We start from the raw sequence: 21,372 nt of genomic DNA, 5'->3' as shown, positions 1-21,372 counted from the left end.
TCTCATTCTCCTTTTCGGCCTAGGTGTCAGGGAGCTCTTAAGCCAGGCCGTAAGAATCCCTGCTATCACAGCAATACACTCAATGTCCCAGAGACAGAACTACAAGCAGAGCAGAAAGCCCTGCATGACTTCCACTGGCACTGTTGTAATAAGCAAATGGACAGAGAAGGCCCTGAGAAAATCTCAGCCATTCCAAGCTCCAGATACTGGTTTTTTCCCCCGAGCACCTTCACGTGCAACACTCAGGGATGCACAGGACCAAAGAAAGGCCTGCTGTGCAAGCCACAGACTGCCCAATCAAAGCCACCTTTGTTTCACTCACAAAAGAGGGTCTTCACTAAAGCAAGCCTGGGGTAACTGTTAATACTTGGCCCTCTCCCATCAAGTGCCCGTCTATTCCCTGATGGCTTTCAAGGCCAACCCACTCAACAGCCCAGTCTGGCCCTGGTAGAAACTCCATAGTTAATTAAGTTTCAGGGAAACTGGGAGGAAAAAGATGCAAAAAACATAACCAAAAGGAAAGATTGAAAACAACATCTCTTTCTGGGGGTCCTCGACCATCATTCCAACATTAACAGTGATAATCACTACCTTGAGCCTCTTTGGAAACAGGGTCTTCATATCTAGGCTGGGATTTTATAGTCTCTGAATTTAATCGTTCTCTTCTGCTGTGTTGCTGGCACAGTATGCATAGGCTAAATTCTGCAATTAAAAATTCATCTATTTTTAGTTCTGCCCTTACAATGCATCTCTGCAAGGGCCAAAACATTCCCAATGCTGCGAGGAACTCAGATGGGATGAAACTGTGGGCATAGCGGGGTCATATCCTACAAGATTGTACAGCAAAACAGGGGTCACATCCATGCCAGGAGAACTGGCAGCTATCATCCCTGAAAAGCAAAGTTGTCACCTCATCTGACCACCCTCTCCCCAGACCTAAGGCTCAGGCAGCTACACTGAGTGGCAAGGCTGGGGATGAGGGAAGATCTGGGACTAGGGTGACCTTAGGAACGCAAGGCACAAAATGTTATGTCACGAAGTTCATGCAACTCTTGTGTCTCTTGGTCCTAGTTGTTGAGAACAGTTATCCAACTTGTGATGAGTATGCAAGTATCCATCAAAATCTGAGGTTCTGAATCAATAATTCTGGTTTTACATATGACAGATTAATGTAGTACAGTAAGTCCTCACGTAACATCACTGACAGGTTCTTGGAAACTGCAACTTTAAGTAAAATGACACATAGCAGGCCCCCAAATAACATCATTTCATTGTGATGTTGATGAGGAAAAAATTGGCTTTGCTTAAAATTGTAGCTTCCAAGAACCTATTGATGATATTAAGTGAGGACTTACTGTACTTGTAGAACAATTTATAACATTCAAGGGACTGAAAAAGTTTTGGGTTCAAGAAGGGACACAGCTTTTGATTTATCTCCTCTTCCAGAAGTCATCAAAATCCTTTAGGCCACAACTTTTAAGAACCATCCTCTGTGCAGGAATACTGAGACACTGGGAGATTAAGCCACTTTAGTTTTCAAAATGGAAATGTGCATCAAAATCAAGAAAGAGATGTATGTTATAGGTCAATAAAAAGTACATGTTTAATCCTAGCACTTTGGGAGGCCGAGGTGGGCGGATCACGAGGTCAGGAGATCAAAACCATCCTGGCCAACATGGTGAAACCCCGTCTCTACTAAAATACAAAAAAAAAATTAGCCAGGTGTGGTGGTGTGCAACTGTAGTCTCAGCTACTCAGGAGGCTGAGGCAGGAGAATCGCTTGAACCCGGGAAGCGGAGATTGCAGTGAGCCGAGATTGCGCCACTGCACTCCAACCTGGCAACAGAGTGAGACTCCATCTTAAAAAAAAAAAAAAAAGTACATGTTAATAAAAAGGCAATGAAAAATAACAAGACCTCCAATTTCTGCACCATTTGTGTAACTCTTCAGAAACAGCCATGGGAAAAACCCCAGCACCAAACTCTGCCTTCAAGTGGGTCTGTATAGCTTCTGGACATGTCTGCCTTGAAGCTTCATTAGCAGAGAAGAAAGAGGCCCTTGTTTCCCAAGAAGTGCTGAGTCTGCACTTCCCAATTTTCAGACCATACCAAAAAGAAGCTGCCCAAAAATGTCAGAGGCAAGCTTGGGCCTGTGCAGCGTCTTATAGGCTGAGGGCTGTGAGACAACACGCCTATTTCCCAACTTCTAAGGGTGCAAGAGGGGGTGGGAGTGAGGCCACAATCTTTAGGCGGCCCCTGTCTGTTTCTGGCTCTCATTTTTCCCCTCCAATAAAGGCAGCCAGAGCTCCCTCAGCCAAGTCTGGTCTTGACTCCAGGGAGCTCCAGACCTTTTCAGTGGAAGCTCTGCACAAACGTGCTGGGACAAATTGTCTGTAAACACATGCACCATCAAATCCACTGCTCCCTGACAGCCCTCAGGAAGCAAGTAGAGCCTACTACTCTAAAACCCTTGACCAGCAAAATGACCAGCTTGACCTGTGAAATCAGCACTAAGTCAAGAACACTAACACTAAATTGGCCAGCCGGAGCATTAACTGTCACATAGAGCCAAAGTGACAACATTCTTGTAGTCAGATGGGGTTTATACTCCTACGCTTTAACTTTACAGAAGCCCTTTATTGCCAAGGGAAGAGCCCGCACTTACTCTTAGAGGATCGCTACTACTACACATGCCTCCTCACCCCCAGAAAGGAAACTCAAGTGCTCTATGGCTGTCCTGCCCTAAAACATCCTATTACCTTTGCCCAACCCCCTTGCATCCTACCTGTAGCACATCAGATGCTGACCTGAGGGGCATAATGAAATCACTGCCCAGCAACAGCTCGTTCTTGCTGGACGTTCCCCTATTTACTTTGGCTCTCAGCATAAATCTGTAAGAATAATGGCTGCCATACATTTAAATATTCCAACAGTAACTACACAGGCTGGAATTACTCAGCATCTCCCCACCTGATAAGTCACAAACATGCAGAAAGCACACAATAACTCGTACTCTTGACCCTCTCATGTTGAGGCAAGGCTGCTTTTTGCAGAGACCGGCTAATGAAATGAACATGACAACACAAGGTTCCTGTCTGAGATTCCTAAATTTAAAGGAAAATTTGGTATCTCTCACTTCATTTCTCTGTGGTTTTATTTATTTTTTATTTTTGAGACAGGGTCTCACTCTGTCACCCAGGCTGGAGTGCAGTGGAGCGATCTTGACTCACTACAACCTATGCCTCCCAAGCTTATGTGATCCTCCTGAGTAGCTGGGACTACAAGGCATGGGCCACCATGACTGGCTAATTTTTGTAGAGACAGGGTCTTGGCATGTTGCCCAGGCTGGTCTCAAACTCCCGGGCTCAAGCGATCCACCTGCCTCAGCCTCACAAAGTGCTGGGATTATAGGCATGGACCACCGCGCATGGCCTCCTCCGTGTTATTTACTCTCCGTGTTCCCTCTTCTACATTTGTCCAGGTGGGGTAATCCTACTTAGCCTCTGAGTCTCTGGTCAAGAGCCACCTCTACTGTTCCTACAGTAGACCCTTCACACTCTTACTGAAGGTGTTAGCATATGCAACTCTCTCCCCTTTTTGGAATGTAAGCTCCTCCAAGGCAGGAACTGGGTCATATTTATTTTCATCTCCCTAAAGCCTTGCACAGGGCCTAGTATAAAAAGGGGTCTAGTGCAATGTTGGCAAGTCAGTCAGTGCATCAACTCCCCATGACCAGGTAAAGAATTTGTCTCCCTCCCATTCCCCAGGGAAGTCACGCACCTTGTGGAGCTTGTCGGCATTGTCGTAGTAACCCTGAAGTTCCTGGTGAAGCACCCGGTTCTCCTCTGTTAATATCTCCACCATTTGCTGGGCTCGCTCCACAATCGCAAAGGCATCTGGACCAAGCTGCTGGCTGGGGGAGGCAGCAGGCGGGGGCTGTGGAGCACCCAGGGCCATCGGGAGTGGAAGCGGCAGGGAGACAGAGTGCAGTGGCCCACTGGCAGAAGAGGTCTGGGAGGACATGGGGCTGTGCTGCTGCATGGTTGACGGGAACGGAAGTTGGCATGGGCGGCTGCAAGGCAATGGAAGGCAGCAGTTAGAGCCCGGGGAAATGGTGGGAGCAGGAAGGAAGCCCCAACAATACTGGCACTGTTGATGGCTTCCACGGTCAGAGGCCATCAATGCACTTCCCAGTGGGAGGTATTCACTGTGCTCCCATCTCAATTGGCACCATTCTGGCTATTGGGGAAACAGCGAACAAGACAGACCAGGTCCCTGCTCTCAGATGTTTACACGGTAGGGAGAGAGAAAGGCAAGCCACCCAACAATAAAGCCAAGTATCAAAACGTAACAAGTACTCTCCAAAGAATAAGGTGGAGTGATGTGACAGGGAATGACCCCATGCGTCAGGGAATGACCCCATGGCTACTTCCTACTGAGACAGCAGAGAAGGAGTCTCTGAGAGGGGTGGTTTGAGCTGAAGTCACACTGACAGACAAGAACCAGTGGTTTGGACAGAGCGGGTGAAGAAGTGGGGGAAAGGAGTATTCCAGGTAGGAGGTGTCAGCTAGCACAGTGGTCCCCAACCACTAGGCCATGGACCAGTACACATCTGTGGCCTATTAGGGACTGGGCCACACAGCAGCAGGTAAGTGAGCAAAGTTTCATCTATATTTACAGCCATTCCCGATGGTTCACATTACTGCCTAAGCTCTACCTTCTGTCAGATCAGCAGTGGCATTAGATTCTCATAGGAGCTTGAACCCTATTGTGAATTGTGCATGCAGGGGATCTAGGTTGTTTGTTCCTTATGATAATCTAATGCCTGATAACCTGTCACTGTTTCCCATCAACCCCAGATGGGACGATCTAGTTGCAAGAAAACAAGCTCAGGGCTCCTACTGATTCTATATTATGGTGTGTTGCATAATTATTTCATTATATATTACAATGTAATAATAATAGAAACAAAGCACACAATAAATGTGATGCGTTTGAATCATCCTAAAACTACTCCAACCCCGCGATTGTCTGCGGAAAAATTGTCTTCCACAAAACAGATCCCTGGTGCCAAGAAGGTTGGAGATGCTAAGCTAGCGCACAGGGCCTGAGGCAGGAATTAGCACTGGCACAGCAAGTAGTATGAAGCACTGCCAGCAAGTAGCAGTGCAAGATAAGACTAGAGTGATGGGCAGGTGCCACAGCCAGACTTTACCTTGGAGTGTACAGAGGCCAGGGGAGGAGCTGCCTCTCCTGTGGTGTGCACAGAATGCAGTGCATGGTGGCAGGAACACTCGTGTGGAGTCCAGTGAGGCCCAGGTGTGGTCTAGGTGAGAACTGAGGAGAGCTCAGAGTAGTGGCAGAAGAGAAACACTCAGAGATTGGGATTCATTTTGTATATATCATGGATGGGGAGAAGGGAAGTTGGGAAAATTAAAAATTACTCCTAGATTTTGGGCTCTACACAAATTGATAGGGGCACCATTTAATGAGGTGGGAAGTCTTGGGGAGAAACTGATTTGTTTTGCTGAGGTAAGGGAGGTCTAGAGCTCAAGAGTCTAACTTTAGCCATGTCAAAAAGAACACATAAGGGTGTCCCTTCATGGCTCAAATACCTAGTATTAGCTCCTATCTTTGAGATCATGAATTTCCATCCCCGTCCCCATTCCTAACAAGTCCATCCTAACTATTCAGTTAACCTGTTTCCTAAGAATCGCTGTATTTTCTTTCAACCTAAGCCAAGGGCTCCTAACAACATTTAGAAATATAAAGGGTATGAACCAAAACGTATCTGAGACAGATCTCAATCAATTTAGAAAGTTTATTTTGCAAGGTTAAGAATGTGCCCATGACACAGCCTCAGGAGGTCATGACCACATCTGCCCAAGGTGGTCTGGGTACAGCTTGGTTTCATACACGTTAGGGAGACATGAGAGACACGAGACGTCAATCAGTATGTAAGATGAACATTGGTTTGGTCTGGAAAGGCTGGACAACTCCAAGTGGGGGAAGGGGCTTCTAGGTCATAGGTAGATAAAGAGACAATTGGTTGCATTATTTTGAGTCTCTGATTAGCTTTTCACTGAATACACAATTTACATGTGAGAGGAGGGTAAAAGAAGAGTCACTTACACCTTAGTCTGGCTTAGTAAAACAATAGGGCAGAGGAACTAATCACATATGCATTTGTCTCAGGTGAGCAGAGGGATGACTTTGCGCTGTGTCTGTCCTATGTCCACAAGGAATTTCCTTGTGGGGAAATTGTGAGGCAGGTATGTGGCTTTTTTTATTTTTGTAGCTATCTTATTTAAGAATAAAATGTGAGGCAGGTTTGCCTGATGCAGTTCCCAGCTTGACTTTTCCCTTTGGCTTACTGATTTCGGGGTTCTGAGATTTATTTTGCTTTCACATCTTTCCGAAAAAGCATTTTATAAGAAAATGAATGAGCCTCTGGTCTCAGGTTTTGTCTGATCTCTCATGGCTAGGACAGTTTACTCCTAGAAAGGTAGGTGTCAGGTTATTAGGAAAGATCATTTTTAGTAGGTTGTGAAATCTCATATCCTATGAAGAGAAAATAGGAGGAGGAAGAGAAACAAACAAACAAACAAAAAAGATGAAGAACAATCCTGGAAAATTGATATAGGCCATATTATCTGAAGTCCACACATCAATAGGCAGGTATGAAAGTGGTTTACATATGTAAATAAGTTGCTGTTATTTTCTTCTGTAGCTTAAGTTGTCTAGCTTCAGTTTGCAGGGCTTTAAGAAAGCACAGCTTCATTTTTAGGGATTTTAAATCAAGAAAAAAATGGAGGGAAAATAGGACAGGAAAGAAAGAAAAAATCAATTAAAAACATTACTTTGGAGACGTGTAGCCAGGAAAAACTTTAGAATTCAGTCCAAACTATAGAAAATAATAAACACTGAAAAACATTAGACAAGACTAGAATCTAATAACAGGTGTAGTCTAGTTTATTTTGAAACATAATTTTTCTCTCTCCAGTCCCCATTTTCACTAAAGACAAATCACAAGACAAATTTATGTGTAAAATAACTGTTGGTCTTACTATACTTGGCCTGAGTATTTGCATAAAGTCAGCAAAAAAAAATTATTTGCCATATAGGCTCTTTTCTTTTTAATTGGCTTTACTGCAACTTTATTCCACAAGGAAACTCAGATTAGACTTCAATGCTTTGAGCTCAGCCTGTGCCTGCAAATACCTGTACTAATTGGGTGAATTCCTCACCTCAAGGGCCCAAGAAAACTTACGGCTCCTGGGCCTGTCAGAAAGTGACATTCTTTACTTACTGCAGGTCAGGAACCTGTACAGGGACTGTGTAGACATGGTATAAGGCCAGCTTTCCCAAAGGGTTTTATTTGGCTCTACAAGTCAACCTCAATTCCTTAAAGCAATCTGGTTCTACCTAAAAGTATGCCATTCCAATGAAAGCCTTGGTAAAATAACCAGTGTCTCCAATCGTGTCCTATTACAAAGAAAAAGATTCTTATTGAACTTATGCAAATAACTATACTGCTATAAATTAAATATACTTGCAAATAGTTTTCAAATTCTGGAGAAATCAGGTAGAGAGATATATGCTTCAGATTTTGCTCACAGGAGTGTAGCTGCCCCAATTATTAAAAGCTGTAAATAGCTCAAAGAAAAAGGGTTTTCTAGATGCAGAAACAAAAGAATTAGCAACATTTCAAACAAAGTCATAAAAAAGATTATTTCAGTCTTTCATTAGTCTACGTAATTAAGTCATGTTCTGCTCGATGTTTATGAACACATTAGCTTTCTATGGGAGTCTTGCAAGTTTTTCCTCTATTCTAGTGTCACAGTCTCCAAAGTTATCAGAAACCTGCATTCAAGAACAACTGTCAGAGTCCTATAGCTGATTATAAAAAACACCTTTTGAAAAGAATAAAAGTGAAACAACTAGATGACAAAAGTTATGGTTAAAGACGCAAATGACAAGGAAATTGGGTTACTTCTATGGCATACAATTTTATATCAGAATCACCGTTACTACTGATAACATTTACTAAGATATATTAGGCTCACAGGAATCTCATACAATTCTGGAACAGATACTAATAACACATTTATATAAATATAATCCAAAGAAGGTTAAACCCCATTTCATATTTGACACTACTTCCTCTATGATTTTATTACATCAAATAAGCTGAATATGTCTTTTTTGGACTTCAAGGGACCGAATATCAAAAGATTAATGAGGACTGAAGTTAAAATTTGATTTCGGAAAGTGTGTCAAATATAAAAAGTTTAAAACATATCACAAAATAGGATCACAAGTTGTTATAAAATAAGTCAATCATTTAGCCAAAATGATAACTCAATGATTTCCAAAAAAAAAGCATAAACCTTTATTCTTTGAGAGCAATTTAACTTCCCAAACAACAAGCCCTAATAAAGACAGCATGAGGCCAATTAAATGTGTCTTTTAAAATTCTGTAAGTAAATTTATTAAATTTTAATTATCTTGACCATAAGATATAATTTCCATAAATCTTTTTATAATCTTTATAACCTTTTATTAAGGAGTGAGTTAATGCTCCAAAAAAATTGTGTTCATCTGACACAGAGGCTCATATGCTGGTCTTGCATCAGTGTGCGTTTGGTATTAATGGTTAATTTATAGAGAAACTGAACTAATTTTATCTCTCAACATTGGCCCTTACAATCTCACGCCCACCTCTTCCACAATAGTCTCTGGGTCTTGAGGAGTTGGATAGTTTTAATTTCTGGCCCTGTGTCTCACAAACACAGTTTATTTTGGTTGGCATCTTCTACCGGATCTGAAGATGAGGTTTTAACTGGTGTCCGGGTTTAAGACTGAAGAGGACTTGGTGTCCTGTTTAGCCCCAGAAGTCAAAGCTCTATAACTTAATGACACAAGGACTTCAAAAGCAAAATATAGAAAGTTACACAGATGTGATAACTTTAATTAAAAAAAAATTTAATCTCAGTTTTTTCTAAGCAAACCAAAGCTTAATAACAATGGCAAAGGAATTATTTCAATAAAATATAAAATGTGTTTGTTAGGCCAGTTACCAAAAGGCAAAAGAAAAGATCTTCTGCAGTGCCACTGCTATTCCCTGTGAGGTATCCATTTATTATCAATAACCTGAAAGTCAAACTAATAAAAAGCGTACTTCAATTAGACATAGGAAGAGTGTTTCTTAGGTAACAAGTAAAAATTTTTAGATTCACAGAACCATCTAAAGCCAAGAGCACAGAATGTTATGCTGGAGAAGACATTTCCTTTAGGCCTTTAGGATAAAACATTTTTAGTGTAAGGCCACAACAAACAAACAGCACCCGAGGAATAAAACTTACGGGAGCCAAAAGTGAGTTGAAGGAGATATTTACTATTTTGGGGCTTTTAAAAGGGGAGAGGAAGCTGAAACAGCAAGATACAATAAAAGTTAAACTTTGGGTTAAAAAAATTAAAATGTCTTGTAATTTTGTTAAGGGTAAATCAGTATCTTTAAAAAAGTTTCATTGTACTACCCAATTCTTTAGTGCATAACTGTTTTTTTAAAATATCAAAACACAATCTCTAGAAAGACCATTATAAATAATTTCTCTTTCATTACAGACAACTTGATCATATAAAGTTTTTCTTCCCCCATAAAACTTTACTTTTACAAACCTTATTATGACTTACACAGACCATTCATGGCATACGTGGACTTTCTGGTTTGTCCTGAATATCCCTCTTTCTTAACCCGTCATTTTATTCTAGGACAAAAATTTACCATACAAGATTCTTTCTCATATAAAATTATTTTCCTTTTTAACCTTTCTTGCCAAAAATACCTTTTTATATTTATAACTTTCTTTACAATGCTTTTATATACTGGTTACCATTACCTTGTTTTATAAATAACTTTTAAATAAACTTTGAATTAGACAAATATTATTTTCCTTTAAATAAGAACACATTTCTTTTTTAGAAAAACATTTTTCTATAATTTATTTAAAAATTGGAAATGACCCAGACATTCAATGAATACGTATTATGTAACTTTAGATTTTAAATTATATGATAAGTTTATTTATAGGCATTTATTCCACTACATTTATCTAATTAATTGTTTTTTCAACCAGATTACTTATTAAAACTGTGACAGTTATCATTAAAAATGTTAACCATTTTATAACCTGTGGAGTTCAGGTTTTCCTAAGAACCTTAACATTAGACAAATTTTTTTTTGTTTGTTTTTGCCAATAACTCAGGATTTAGCTGTTTTCATTAACTGAACAATATTGAATTCCTTATTTATCAAAGTTTACATAAAAAAAGATAATTTTCCTTTGTGCTACATTCATAACTTTATAGCCCTCATGCCACATTTTTACATCTAGCAGAGATAAATATTAAGCCACTTTACCAATGAATCTAAACGATAATTTATGTTGACAATTCTGAAGCCATTTCTAATTACATTTCACAAATACTTTTAAAACTAGCTTATTTATTAAAAATTTACTTAAGTCACATAAACTTGAAAAAGCATTTGGCTCAAAGTCTACTTTTTTCTGGTGGCTGGATTGTAAAAAGTGTTCAATAAATGTTTGCTGTAATAGAAAAAATTTACCAGGCTTCTCATGAATGCCCAGTGCTAGGCTCTGTATTAGGGGGTGTGGGATACAATGATAATAATTATAATCATGGTGAGAATATCTAACATTTATGCAGTGCTTACTATGTATCAGACTCTGACAACTGAATAAGTGGCATTATAGTCCCATGAAACGGAGATACAGGATGTCTAGTAAGCTTGCTCTCTGATTTCACAATCTAATAGGGAAACAGGCTCACAAATAGACAATTAGAACATGGAGTTCTAGTCACAAGTAGTTTATCAATAAGTGTGGGCTCCCATCCTCTCTTTTCCCCTTTTCTTTGTGTCCCCATTACTTGCATGTGTTTATCGTAATAGGGGCCCATCAATAACATTATCTCTGCAAGCCAAGGATAGGCTGTTTCATAGCACTGGTATGATTTTCTGTGAAATTGTCCTGTTCCCTTCTGACACTCCTTCTCCCTCGTTTACACTAAGCTCAGATCTGCTCGTACAGACCTTTGAGCTCACTCACCCCAGCTGGCTGAGCAGTGGAGCCAAGGAATAGAAGTTTCTCTCCTGCCTGCACATTGTCCATCGTAATGTGGTATTTATTAGCATGAATGCGTAACTGAGTTATTTGTGAGGCCAGTGCTCTCTGTTTGATAGAAAACTTCCCATTTTGAAAAAGCCCATTCTTTTCTGTCCCTTAAGCTTGGCAAACCTGCCTTTTCTGCACTGTCATTCAGGTAACTAGTCACCATCACTGATGACGTATGCTGGCATCAAGAAAGCACTATCACCTGATTTCAGCCTCTCTCCTTGGTTTTCCTTGTAATTGCTACCTGACATAAAAAGATGATGGAGAAGATAAGCTCCCATTGACCATAAGTGACTTCCAAATCCCAGAGTTAAATAAATGTTAAAAGATAGAAGCCCCACCCGAAGCTACCTGAGTAGGAGGGGAGGGAGTTGTAGACTCATCTGTGCCCCTCAGCCTGTAGGAGACAGCTGCGTTTCCTCTTCACATTAAGTGAAGTGTGAAAGGGAATACTCAGGAGGTGGGAATGGGTTTCTGCCCTTTCATTCAAAAGCAGTGGTGTAATTTGTGGCATTTTGGCTCTTACCAAGAGAACCTCTTTTCCCTGAAAAATGTATTATTGTAGGATTTAGCCAGCCTGCAGGAAGCACTGGCTCAGTGACAGATGTGTAGTGTTTTGGGTCCATTCCTGATCGAAGCTCCTGTGACCTGGGGTGAAAGCAGGGCATTGTGAATTTCACTCTTGTGGTGGAGTTGGACTTCCTTGTACACATGGGATGACATGTATATTCACACGTACTTCAGTGTGGAAGGGGCACAAATTCACCAAGATGCAGAAATGCTTTGTGTCTAAAGAGATGGCAGGTTATGCAGTGGGTGTGTAGCGAGAGAGGGGAGGGATGGTTTAGGTGTGCCCACTGATAACATTCCTTTCTGAAAACTGCGGATGGTTGCAAGGTGAAGTCACTTATGGAATAAAGAATTGCATTGAGCTCTCCAGTTCTTCACCTTGCCTAGGGAACGTTGATCCCAGTTATTTCAACATGAAATGGGAGGGCTGCTAAATTGAAGGCCTAAGGAAATCCAGCTGGGAAATACATCCTGAGCCCAGATGGAGTGTCTTGAGTTCAGTTACCAAGCAAGGCCTGAGGCTAATTATTCTGTTAGGATCTGTTGGACTTATTCTGAGACCATCTCTATGAAGGTCTGTGTATCCATGTAGGGAGGGCTGAAGTGATCCTTGTCAAATTGTCTTCTAGAGTCTGACATTCAGCTGTTAGGAGTTGGCATTCAGAGGAAACCTGGCTATGAGAAATACTTACAAAATGAGAGCTACAGAGGCTGACAGGCTCACAAACATTTCAGCAAACATACTTAAAAGGAAAATATAAGGCTAGGTGACCTCCTGGGGAGAATGGGGGTAGCTCTGAGAGCTTTTGCTATGGATGGCTACAAGTTATGGAAGGTTGCACATGTCACTGTTACTGATTAGAAGCAGCTGGCTCTTCAGAGGACTGACTCAGCCCTTTGATACGGAATGTGGATGATTTGGGATTTCATGCTAATGCTTAGTATCTAACCTGCAGTTCCCAGATTGCGACCCAGTGGTTGAGATCAACAGAAAAATGAGTTTCCCAAGTCTTTGCAGAAGAGACACAGCTGTGGTTGGAGAACTACACATTAAGACTTTGTTTGCTTTTGTGAATGGCAAATAAATCTTGGGACCCCAAAATCACTAAGCCAAAGGGAAAAGTCGAGCTGGAAGCTGTATCAGGCAAACCCGCCTCCTATTTTATTCTTAAATAAGATAGCTACAAAGACAAAACAAACCAAAACAAAACAAAAAACTATATACTTTCCTCACAATTTGCCCGCAAGGAAATTCCTTATGGACAAAGGACAGACACAACTCAAAATCATCCCTCTGCTTACCTGAGAAATGCATGTGATTGCTTCCTCTGCCCTACTGTTTCACTAAGCAAGACTAAGGCATAAGCGACTATTCTTTTACCCTCCTCTCACATGTAAATTGTGTATTCAGTTGAAAGCTAATCAGAGACTCTAAATAATGCAACAGATTGTTTCTTATCTACCTATAATGTGGAAGCCCCCTACCCCACTTCAAGTTGTCCTGCCCTTCTGAACCAAACCAATATACATCTTACATTCATTGGCTGTGTCATGGGTGCATTCTTAAACTTGACAAAATAAACTTCCTGAGATCTGTCTCAGATACTTTGGGGTTCACAAACTGGAAACCTGAAGGTATTCTGAGTGGTGGTTCCCCTGTACTTTGACAAATCTATGGGTGCTTCGTAGCAGCTTAAGATACCTTTATGGCTCGGATCAATAGGACAATTTGCTGAGGCCTGGCAACTTCCCCTCCGGAGAATCCCTGATCTCCCCAGATGTGATCGAGATCTAAAGTTTATTTTGCTGTACAGCTCCTTTTCTGGAGTTTTGCTTTCTTCCAACAAGGAAGGCAAGTTTTTCTGCATGATGGAGTGCAGGTAACTCCTTTCTGGAGTTTTAGCTTGCTTCCAACAGGAAAGGCAAGTTAGAGTTTTTTTCCTGTTTATAGGATGGTAGAGAGCAGTCATTAGCCTGAGCCCCACTCCTAGGTAAGTAGCTGAACTGGGGTTTTGTCTTGGCTAAACTTAACAACCAGCTGGTCTTAATTTCTCCTTAACTTTAAAGTGCTCAGTAATTGTATAAATTGTGAGATTGTTTGTTTTGCGTAACTGTTTTGTTGTTGTTGTTGCTTGTTTGTTTCTGTTGTTGTTTCCATCTGTTTCCTATTGGGTTTGACCAGCTCTATCTGACTTGATCAAATCCAAGGGAAAGTTTCAAATTATGGGGAACAAGGCCTCTGAATTGGCTAAATTCCCACAACTGAAAAAAAAAATGGGAAAAGGAAAATGACAGCCAGCAAAAGGTAAAAAAAAGAATTTTTTTTTTTCTCGGAGGCAGAGTCTTGCTCTTTCTCCCAGGCTGGAGTGCAGTGGCATTAATCTTGACTTACTGCAACCTCCACCTCTTGGGTTCAAGGGATTCTCCTGCCTCAGCCTCCCAAGCGGCTGGGACTACAGGCGTGCACCACCACACCCAGCTAATTTTTTGTATTTTTAGTAGAGACGGGGTTTCACCATGTTAGCCAGGGTGGTCTCGAACCCCTGACCTCAGCCATTCCACCTGCCGCGGCCTCCCAAAGTGCTAGGATTACAGCACTTTCAGCAGGCCTGAAAGATTTTTGATTTTGACCACTTGAGGGGCTTTATTTACATAACAAGGGCACCTTTATTTATATAACAAGCCAAGCCAAACTGAAGTAGCAAAGGCTGTTGCCCCACGCTGCAGTTCAGTAGCTAAAGGTAGCTAAGGTTCTGCCCCCAATTTTTTGTCACCACGATAGCCTGGGATTGGTTCCTAAATCAGGCTCTTTCTGGTTTGACATTTGTATTAGTTTTGAAATATCAGCAATTTGTTTTAGCTAAAATATGGTAATGAGACTTAAAAATTTTTTTTTCTTAAGTAGCTCAATGGTTAGCAGTCAATTAAAAGCTAATATCCAAGATATGTGTGTGTATGCATGTGTGTGTGTGTGTGTGTGTGTGTGTGTGTGTGGCTTTTATTTTTTTTTCTCTCCTAGGATCTTTCTTTTTTTTTTGAGAAAAAGTTTTTTTCTCTTCTCAGTTGACTGAATTCTGTTTTCTCCATTTACTTCTGCTCTCTCTCCTTTCTCTTGCCACACTCTGCTGCATAAGGGACCTGAAATAGTTTCTAATAGCCCAGGATTCCTTAAAGAAAACAAAGAAGGCACCAGACTCCTTTTTGGGGAGAAACCTCTGTTTTTCCTTATGGAACCCCAAGAGTGTAAACAGATAAGTTTGTCTCAGATCTTAAACTGCTTGCTTTAGTAGTGTATTACCTCATACCTCATTTCTTTTCTTTTCTTTTTTTTTTTTTTTTGGACTAAAATAGTTATTGTAGCAGAGATTACTCTGGGGTGTTCAAAGTAAGAAAGAGAGTAGTTTAGACACTTAGAGAAATGTCTTTGTTTGAAAAAAAGTGCACTATGAAAGCGTCACGTGGTCTAGCCCCGTACTAGTTCTCTTTTTGGAGACCCAGGATTCAGCGTGGGCTCTGCCCAGAGTTCACAGATCCAGTTAAAAGACAGAGACTAAATTTAGAACTACCTATCTAAATAAAATTGGTTTCCTTATACAATTCTATGATAGATTTCTGTAATTTTATGTTTGACTTGGCATCCATTTTTAATCTCCCTGTAGTACCACCAAACTCTTACTCTCTGTACCTTGAGATATAAATTTCACTATCTGATTTTTCACAAGAGTTGGCCCTTTAATGTGCAAATTTAGGGCTATGTAGCTGACATCTGCCTGGAGTAATAAAACAGGTTATCAAGAAATTGGAAGTCTAAAATAGGAGGAAAAAAAGAGGTGTTATGAATCTATAAGATCTATTTCTATCTATGTGTCTAGTACGTCTATGTATTTGTGTCATGTATATGTTTCACTACTAAAAATACATAAAAGCTCTAATTAATTGGCTTAAAGGAAAAAGTGCTTAAATCAAACACTTTATCAGAAAAAAACAGACTTTGAGCCAAATGCTTTTTCAAGTTTATGTGACTTAAGTAAATTTTTAATAAATAAGCTAGTTTTAAAAGTATTCGTGAAATGTAATTAGAAACGGCTTCAGAATTGTCAACATACATTATTGTTTAGATTCATTGTAAAGTGGCTTAATATTTATCTCTGCTAGATGTAAAAATTTGGCATGAGGGCTATAAAGTTATGAATGGTTAGCCTCTGTTATCATCACACACTGCTAATGGATGATAGAAGAAAGGCAAGAAGCACCACCCTTGGATTGCCCTTCCTCTTCGGAGACCATGAGCTAAGAATCACAGTCCCTGTCCCTACAGCCCGTGTGAGGAATCACGGCATGATCCAGCACCACGGAATGCAATGCCATGAACAACCAGAGCATGGTTCTGGACTGATGTCGGTGCATGTCAGCACACGCTCTCAGACACAGATTCACATTCCTTCTAGTCCTACACTGTCCAGACAGTGGCCACTAGCCACTAGGCTATTGGGCACTTGAAACGTGGCTAGTCTGAACTGAGATGTACTCTAAGGGTAAAACAGACATCAGAACTTGAAGACTTACGGCCAGGCGCAGTGGCTCATGCCTGTAATCCCAACACTTTGGGAGGCCGAGGTGGGTGGATCACTTGAGGTCAGGAGTTCGAGACCAGCCTGGCCAACATGGTAAAACTCCATCTCTACTAAAAATACAAAAAATAGCCAGGTGTGGTGGCACACACCTGTAGTCCCAGCTACTTGGGAGGCTGAGGTAGGAGAATCACTTGAACCCGGGAGGCGGAGGTTGCAGTGAGCTGAGATCGAGCCACTGCACTCCAGCTTGGGCAACAAAGTGAGACTCCATCTCAAAAAAAGAAAAAAAAAAAGAAAGAAAAAAAGAATTTAGAGACTTGGTAGAAAAGGAAAATACCTCACTGAGAGTTTTTAATATTGATTACCTGTTAAAATGACAATATTTTGGATATAATGGGTTAACTAAATTTTTTTAATGTTTCTAAATGAGTTAACTAAACTATGCTTTAAAATTAATTTGTCTCTTTCAAACTTCTTAAGATGTCACTGCTAGAAAATGTTTAATGAGATATGTGGCTTATGTTACATTTCTATTGAACAGTGAGAGCTGCTCTAGACCATTGTGCATGTACCCTAGAAGGCCTGGTTCTGGAGAGCCAGTTCCAGATTTCAGTGAGCATCAGAGCAAGTCATGCAACAGACTAGCTGTTCCCACTCTGGGGTCCCCAGATTCTCAAGCGTGAATGGTGATCAGCAAGCCACACTCAATATATTAAACTCTATGTTCCTTTATAATTAGGCTATTAGGCTAATATGTAATAAAAAATGGCTTGTTTGACAAAAATTTTGCAAAACATGACAGGAAAAGAAAAAATCAATGGGTAAATTGAAAAAGGATGTAGTGAAGTAATTCATAAGGAGAAAATGCAGGGGGCTAAATACACATTTTCCTATGGAAAATTAATAGAGAAATTAAAATCAAAACATTTCTCAGTTTATCAATATTAACAAATTTCTCAAGATATAATATATATTAGGCTTTTGCCTTTGTAAAAAATAATGCAGAGAAAAAAGACTGGAAGGAACTATTACAAAAGGAAAAAAGACTGGAAGGAGCTATTACTGCAAGTGATGGGACTATGGATTTTTCTTCTACTCTTGATACTTTTCTGTTCTTTACACATTTTCTACAATGAACATGTATGGCTACTTAAAAAATTTTATTATCTAAATAATACATGTACATTATAGAAAAATTAGAAAACATGGATAAACCAAAAAATCAGCATTGTTATTTTAATATTCAGAAAAAATGTAAACAAAATGAAATTTAAAATGAGGTTAAATAATATAGAGCTTCTTGGCTGTGAAGAGGTTCGAATTTGAATTCAGTTGACTCAATAAAAATACCTCTTATTTATATAGAGCTTTGCAACTTACAGTATTTTCTTATAATTTTCTAGTCCTTGAAGCAACATAGTGAACAGAGGGTTTAACAATGGTATCTCTGGATAATAAGACTGAGGCAATTTCTATTTTCCTTCTTTTGGGGGGCGGAAAGGGAGTTATCTGTATTTCTAAATTTTGTGCAATGAATATGTTTTATTTATCGAATGAAGAAAATCAGTTATTATGGCAAAAACCACAATTACTTTTGCACCAACCTAATAGTTTTAGGGAAGAAAAATCAGCTGTAACATTTCACAGATAAGGAAACTGAGGCTCTGAGAACTTATGCAATTTGCTACCGGAAGGAAGAGCCAGAACCCAAACCCCCTGAAATTTTTTTTCCAAACTCATGGAACTCCCCGCCTGGACCCCTTTGGTCATGTAGACACCTTAAATCTCATAACTGTTCAAATGAAGACTCTACTCTTGGGTAAACTAAGATCAAAATCATTGCTATCCAGGGTGGCTACAGATAACCCTCCTGTTTAGAGAAGTCACTCATTTAATACATTACAGCTGGAATTGTTAGGGTTCCTGAGAAAGTAACCTGAACTTGACCCTAGCTTCTTGAAATACCCATGCTGCAGAGCCGTTTGTCAGGACACACAGGGCATTTTATTTCCTTCATCCAGCCATAATTCGGCCTAAATACCGGAGAAACTCCTGAGTTCCCATGCTGGTATTCAAAACACATGTTTAGCTGGTGGAATTTAAATAAGGCTCCATGGCCTCATTTTCGTTAAGGGCAATGCATCATTTTTAATTCAACAGCCATGGGTCTGGCTTACCTTTTCATTCCACAAAGCAATTCATTTTCATGATTGCATAAACTGCAAATAATAATTCCCCATTTTGGAAACACATACTTACTCCCAAGATTCTCCTCCCTCCTCCAGCCATGTCCAACACAAAGTAAGACAGGACCATCAAACCTTCTTTCTTGTAATATGGCACATTCCAAACACAGAGCCCACTAGGAGTAAGGCCTGTGATTTAGCAAATATCTTCATGCTTGTTCATGTTTAGACTGGACTTGCTGCACTGCTGGGCTGACAGGGTTCCCTGAGGACAGGCGTTATCTTTAATTTGCCAAATGTACTCTTGGGCTGCCCCCACTTTACTTGTCCCTCCTCCCTGCACTGTCAGTGGGCATGTACCCAGAGAATGTCAGTGCCTCTGACTTTATCCTCAATGAAAAGAAATCAGGTTTTCTGGGGGAAAATGCATAATGCATTTTTTTAAAGGAAAATAGTGATTTGGGGAATAGGTCATACCACAGGTTCCCTCACTTAATGTATGACACTGCAAGCCCCCTGCCCTGATGAGAAAGAAGGTGGTGGTGATGGCTGTCCTGGGACAAGGAAAGAAGTCTGCTCTACGACAGGAATCCACAGCTCCTCTGGCTTTGACATCATCTTATATTTTCATCAACCTAGGATGGGAGGGCTGGGCCAAACACTACCATGTCATGCTTTTATAAAATATCTATCTACATACCAAAAAATCAAATTAATGTACTCATAGATGAACAAAATATTAATAAACAGTTACCACTCTTCTCTCCACTTCCAAGAAGCTAGTAAATCAAATCCCCTATGCTGAACAGACAAGATTGAGCCAAGATAAAGGCCAAAAAGGCAATGCACAGGCTGAGAGAGTGGAAACAGAGCCTTAAGTGTTCTTTTCATTGACAGGAGTCATTCTTAGTCTTTTTCCAAATGGATACTGCCTAAAACATACAAATTAGTCTTAAGTTAGTATTTATCATCTTCCATAATGGAAACATTCTAATAAAAATGTCTAAAGAAAACCCACAACCCTCACCCTAGGAATGAAAGCACCTCCAAATGAAAGCAAACCAAAAGACAGACAAAAGCCCACACCCAGAGCTGTCAGCCCCATTAAGTCTGGTCTGTGACAGCCTTCCCAGATATCTGAAGAAAAAGAGGTATCCAGACAGCTTTCTTCCTAGAGTCTAGAATACTTCACCAGAATTCTGGTCCTGTTGAAAAAAACAGAAGGTGGGCAGAGCACAGGCTGGACATCACATGTGATATATTCTATAAATCTGATTAGAAATTCACCAGATTTAGTGACCCCAAGTGAAAGCTTAAATCTGTGGCTCCACTGCAAAGTACAGTGGCCAAGTGTTTACACTCGTGGGAGACGCAGTGTGCAGCAAAGCATTCCAGGTCTGCACCTGGCTCCTGCACTTCCAAGCTGCTGGCTGTGATCAAGTTAGTTAACCTCCCTCTCTAAGCCTAAGTTTTTATTGTATGTAAAAATTGTGATAATAATAGTACCCACACTTTAGAGTTGTAAAGATTAAGGAAGATAAGTAACCCACACAAAGTGCCTGGCACACAGTCAGCATTCAGTGAAGGTTTCACCCTCCTGCTATGACTACCACCACCACAACTACTCCATTCTCACCTGCTAAGGGTGAAGACGGAGTTCTAGAAAATGGACAATGAGAGCAAGTGTTAGATAAAACAGATTTTAGTTTATGCTGAGTCCATTATAATATATAAGTCTTAGGAACAAGAAACACAAAAAGCCTATTTTTGAGATCAACTAAGTCTAAATAGCAAAACATACTCCCCTCCCCACAAAATTAACCTAGCCAGTTATAACAAATTCAAATAGTAAGTTAAGACCATTTGCAGGCAGGGTACAGTGTTCACCTGTAATCTTAACACTTTGGGAGGCCAAGGTGAGTAGATTGCTTGAGCCCAGGAGTTCAAGACCAGCCTTGCCAACATAGTAAAACCCCAACTCTACCAAAAAAGAATTACAAAAATAGTTGGGCACGGTGGCACATGCCTGTAATCGCAGCTACTGGGGAGACTATGACGGGAGGATCACTTGAGCTTGGGAGGTAGAGGTTGCAGTGAGCTGTGACTGCACTGCTGCACTCCAGCCTGAGCGACAGGCATCTCAAGACAACAACAACAAAACATTATTTGCCTATTAAATTAGCAAAGATTTTGCAATTATAATGATGTAATAACTAACGTTGGTCAAAGTGCAGTAAAACAGGCACCGTAATATTTTTACAAGGTTTTCTGGCATCAGAAGCTTTTAAATGTTTATTATAATTTACCCAATAATTTCATTTCTAAATAATGATTCCTAAGGAAGCCAAAACATAGATAATTTGATATGCATGATGATGTTCGCTCTATCATGGAGAAAATGGTGTAAATGGTATACTTTATGAAATATTATATAGCAATAAAAATGTTGGTTTTGAAAAAATAAAGGATTGTGGAAAAAAGCTTGTGATACAATGCTATCTTTCAAAAGCGAGGATACTAAACAATATAATTTATCATTATAATGTGAAAAAATTAATTTGTACAGGAAAAATGATAGTGGGTGTATTAGGAAAGTAGGATATTTTAAGTAATTTTTTTAGCATCTTTAGTTCCCAAATGTTTTGAAATATGTATTTCTTTGGAAAACAAATATGCATGTTGACTAATATACTCCAAACTGCTTTGATAAAAATCAGATCATCCCTTGGTATTCATTCATGCATTCATTTCCATTAACAGTGCAGATTGCATAAGCCAAGTCACTACTTCTAGAAGTGGTCTGTTTCCACAAAGAGTCATAAGTAATATCCAAATGCTTGCCTTT

The 21,372-nt window shown here is 40.1% G+C and overlaps 1 protein-coding gene across 7 annotated transcripts in view; it reads right to left on the bottom strand.

Annotated features, from left to right (window-relative positions):
- Window positions 1-21,372, bottom strand: part of AMOTL1 (angiomotin like 1) — a 144,749-nt gene that overhangs the window by 50,983 nt on the left and 72,394 nt on the right. For all 7 annotated transcript variants that reach the window (XM_019037200.3, XM_019037201.3, XM_019037197.3 and 4 more), the window contains one exon: window positions 3,780-4,071. In XM_019037200.3, the coding sequence (XP_018892745.3) occupies window positions 3,780-4,071 (292 nt within the window). The remainder of the gene's footprint in view (window positions 1-3,779; window positions 4,072-21,372) is intronic.

This window comes from Gorilla gorilla, chromosome 9, assembly GCF_029281585.2.
Source record: "Gorilla gorilla gorilla isolate KB3781 chromosome 9, NHGRI_mGorGor1-v2.1_pri, whole genome shotgun sequence".
NCBI classification, from domain to species: Eukaryota; Metazoa; Chordata; class Mammalia; order Primates; family Hominidae; genus Gorilla; species Gorilla gorilla.
Note: the sequence above shows the minus strand (reverse complement) of the source record. Positions and strands in the feature narration are given on the sequence as shown.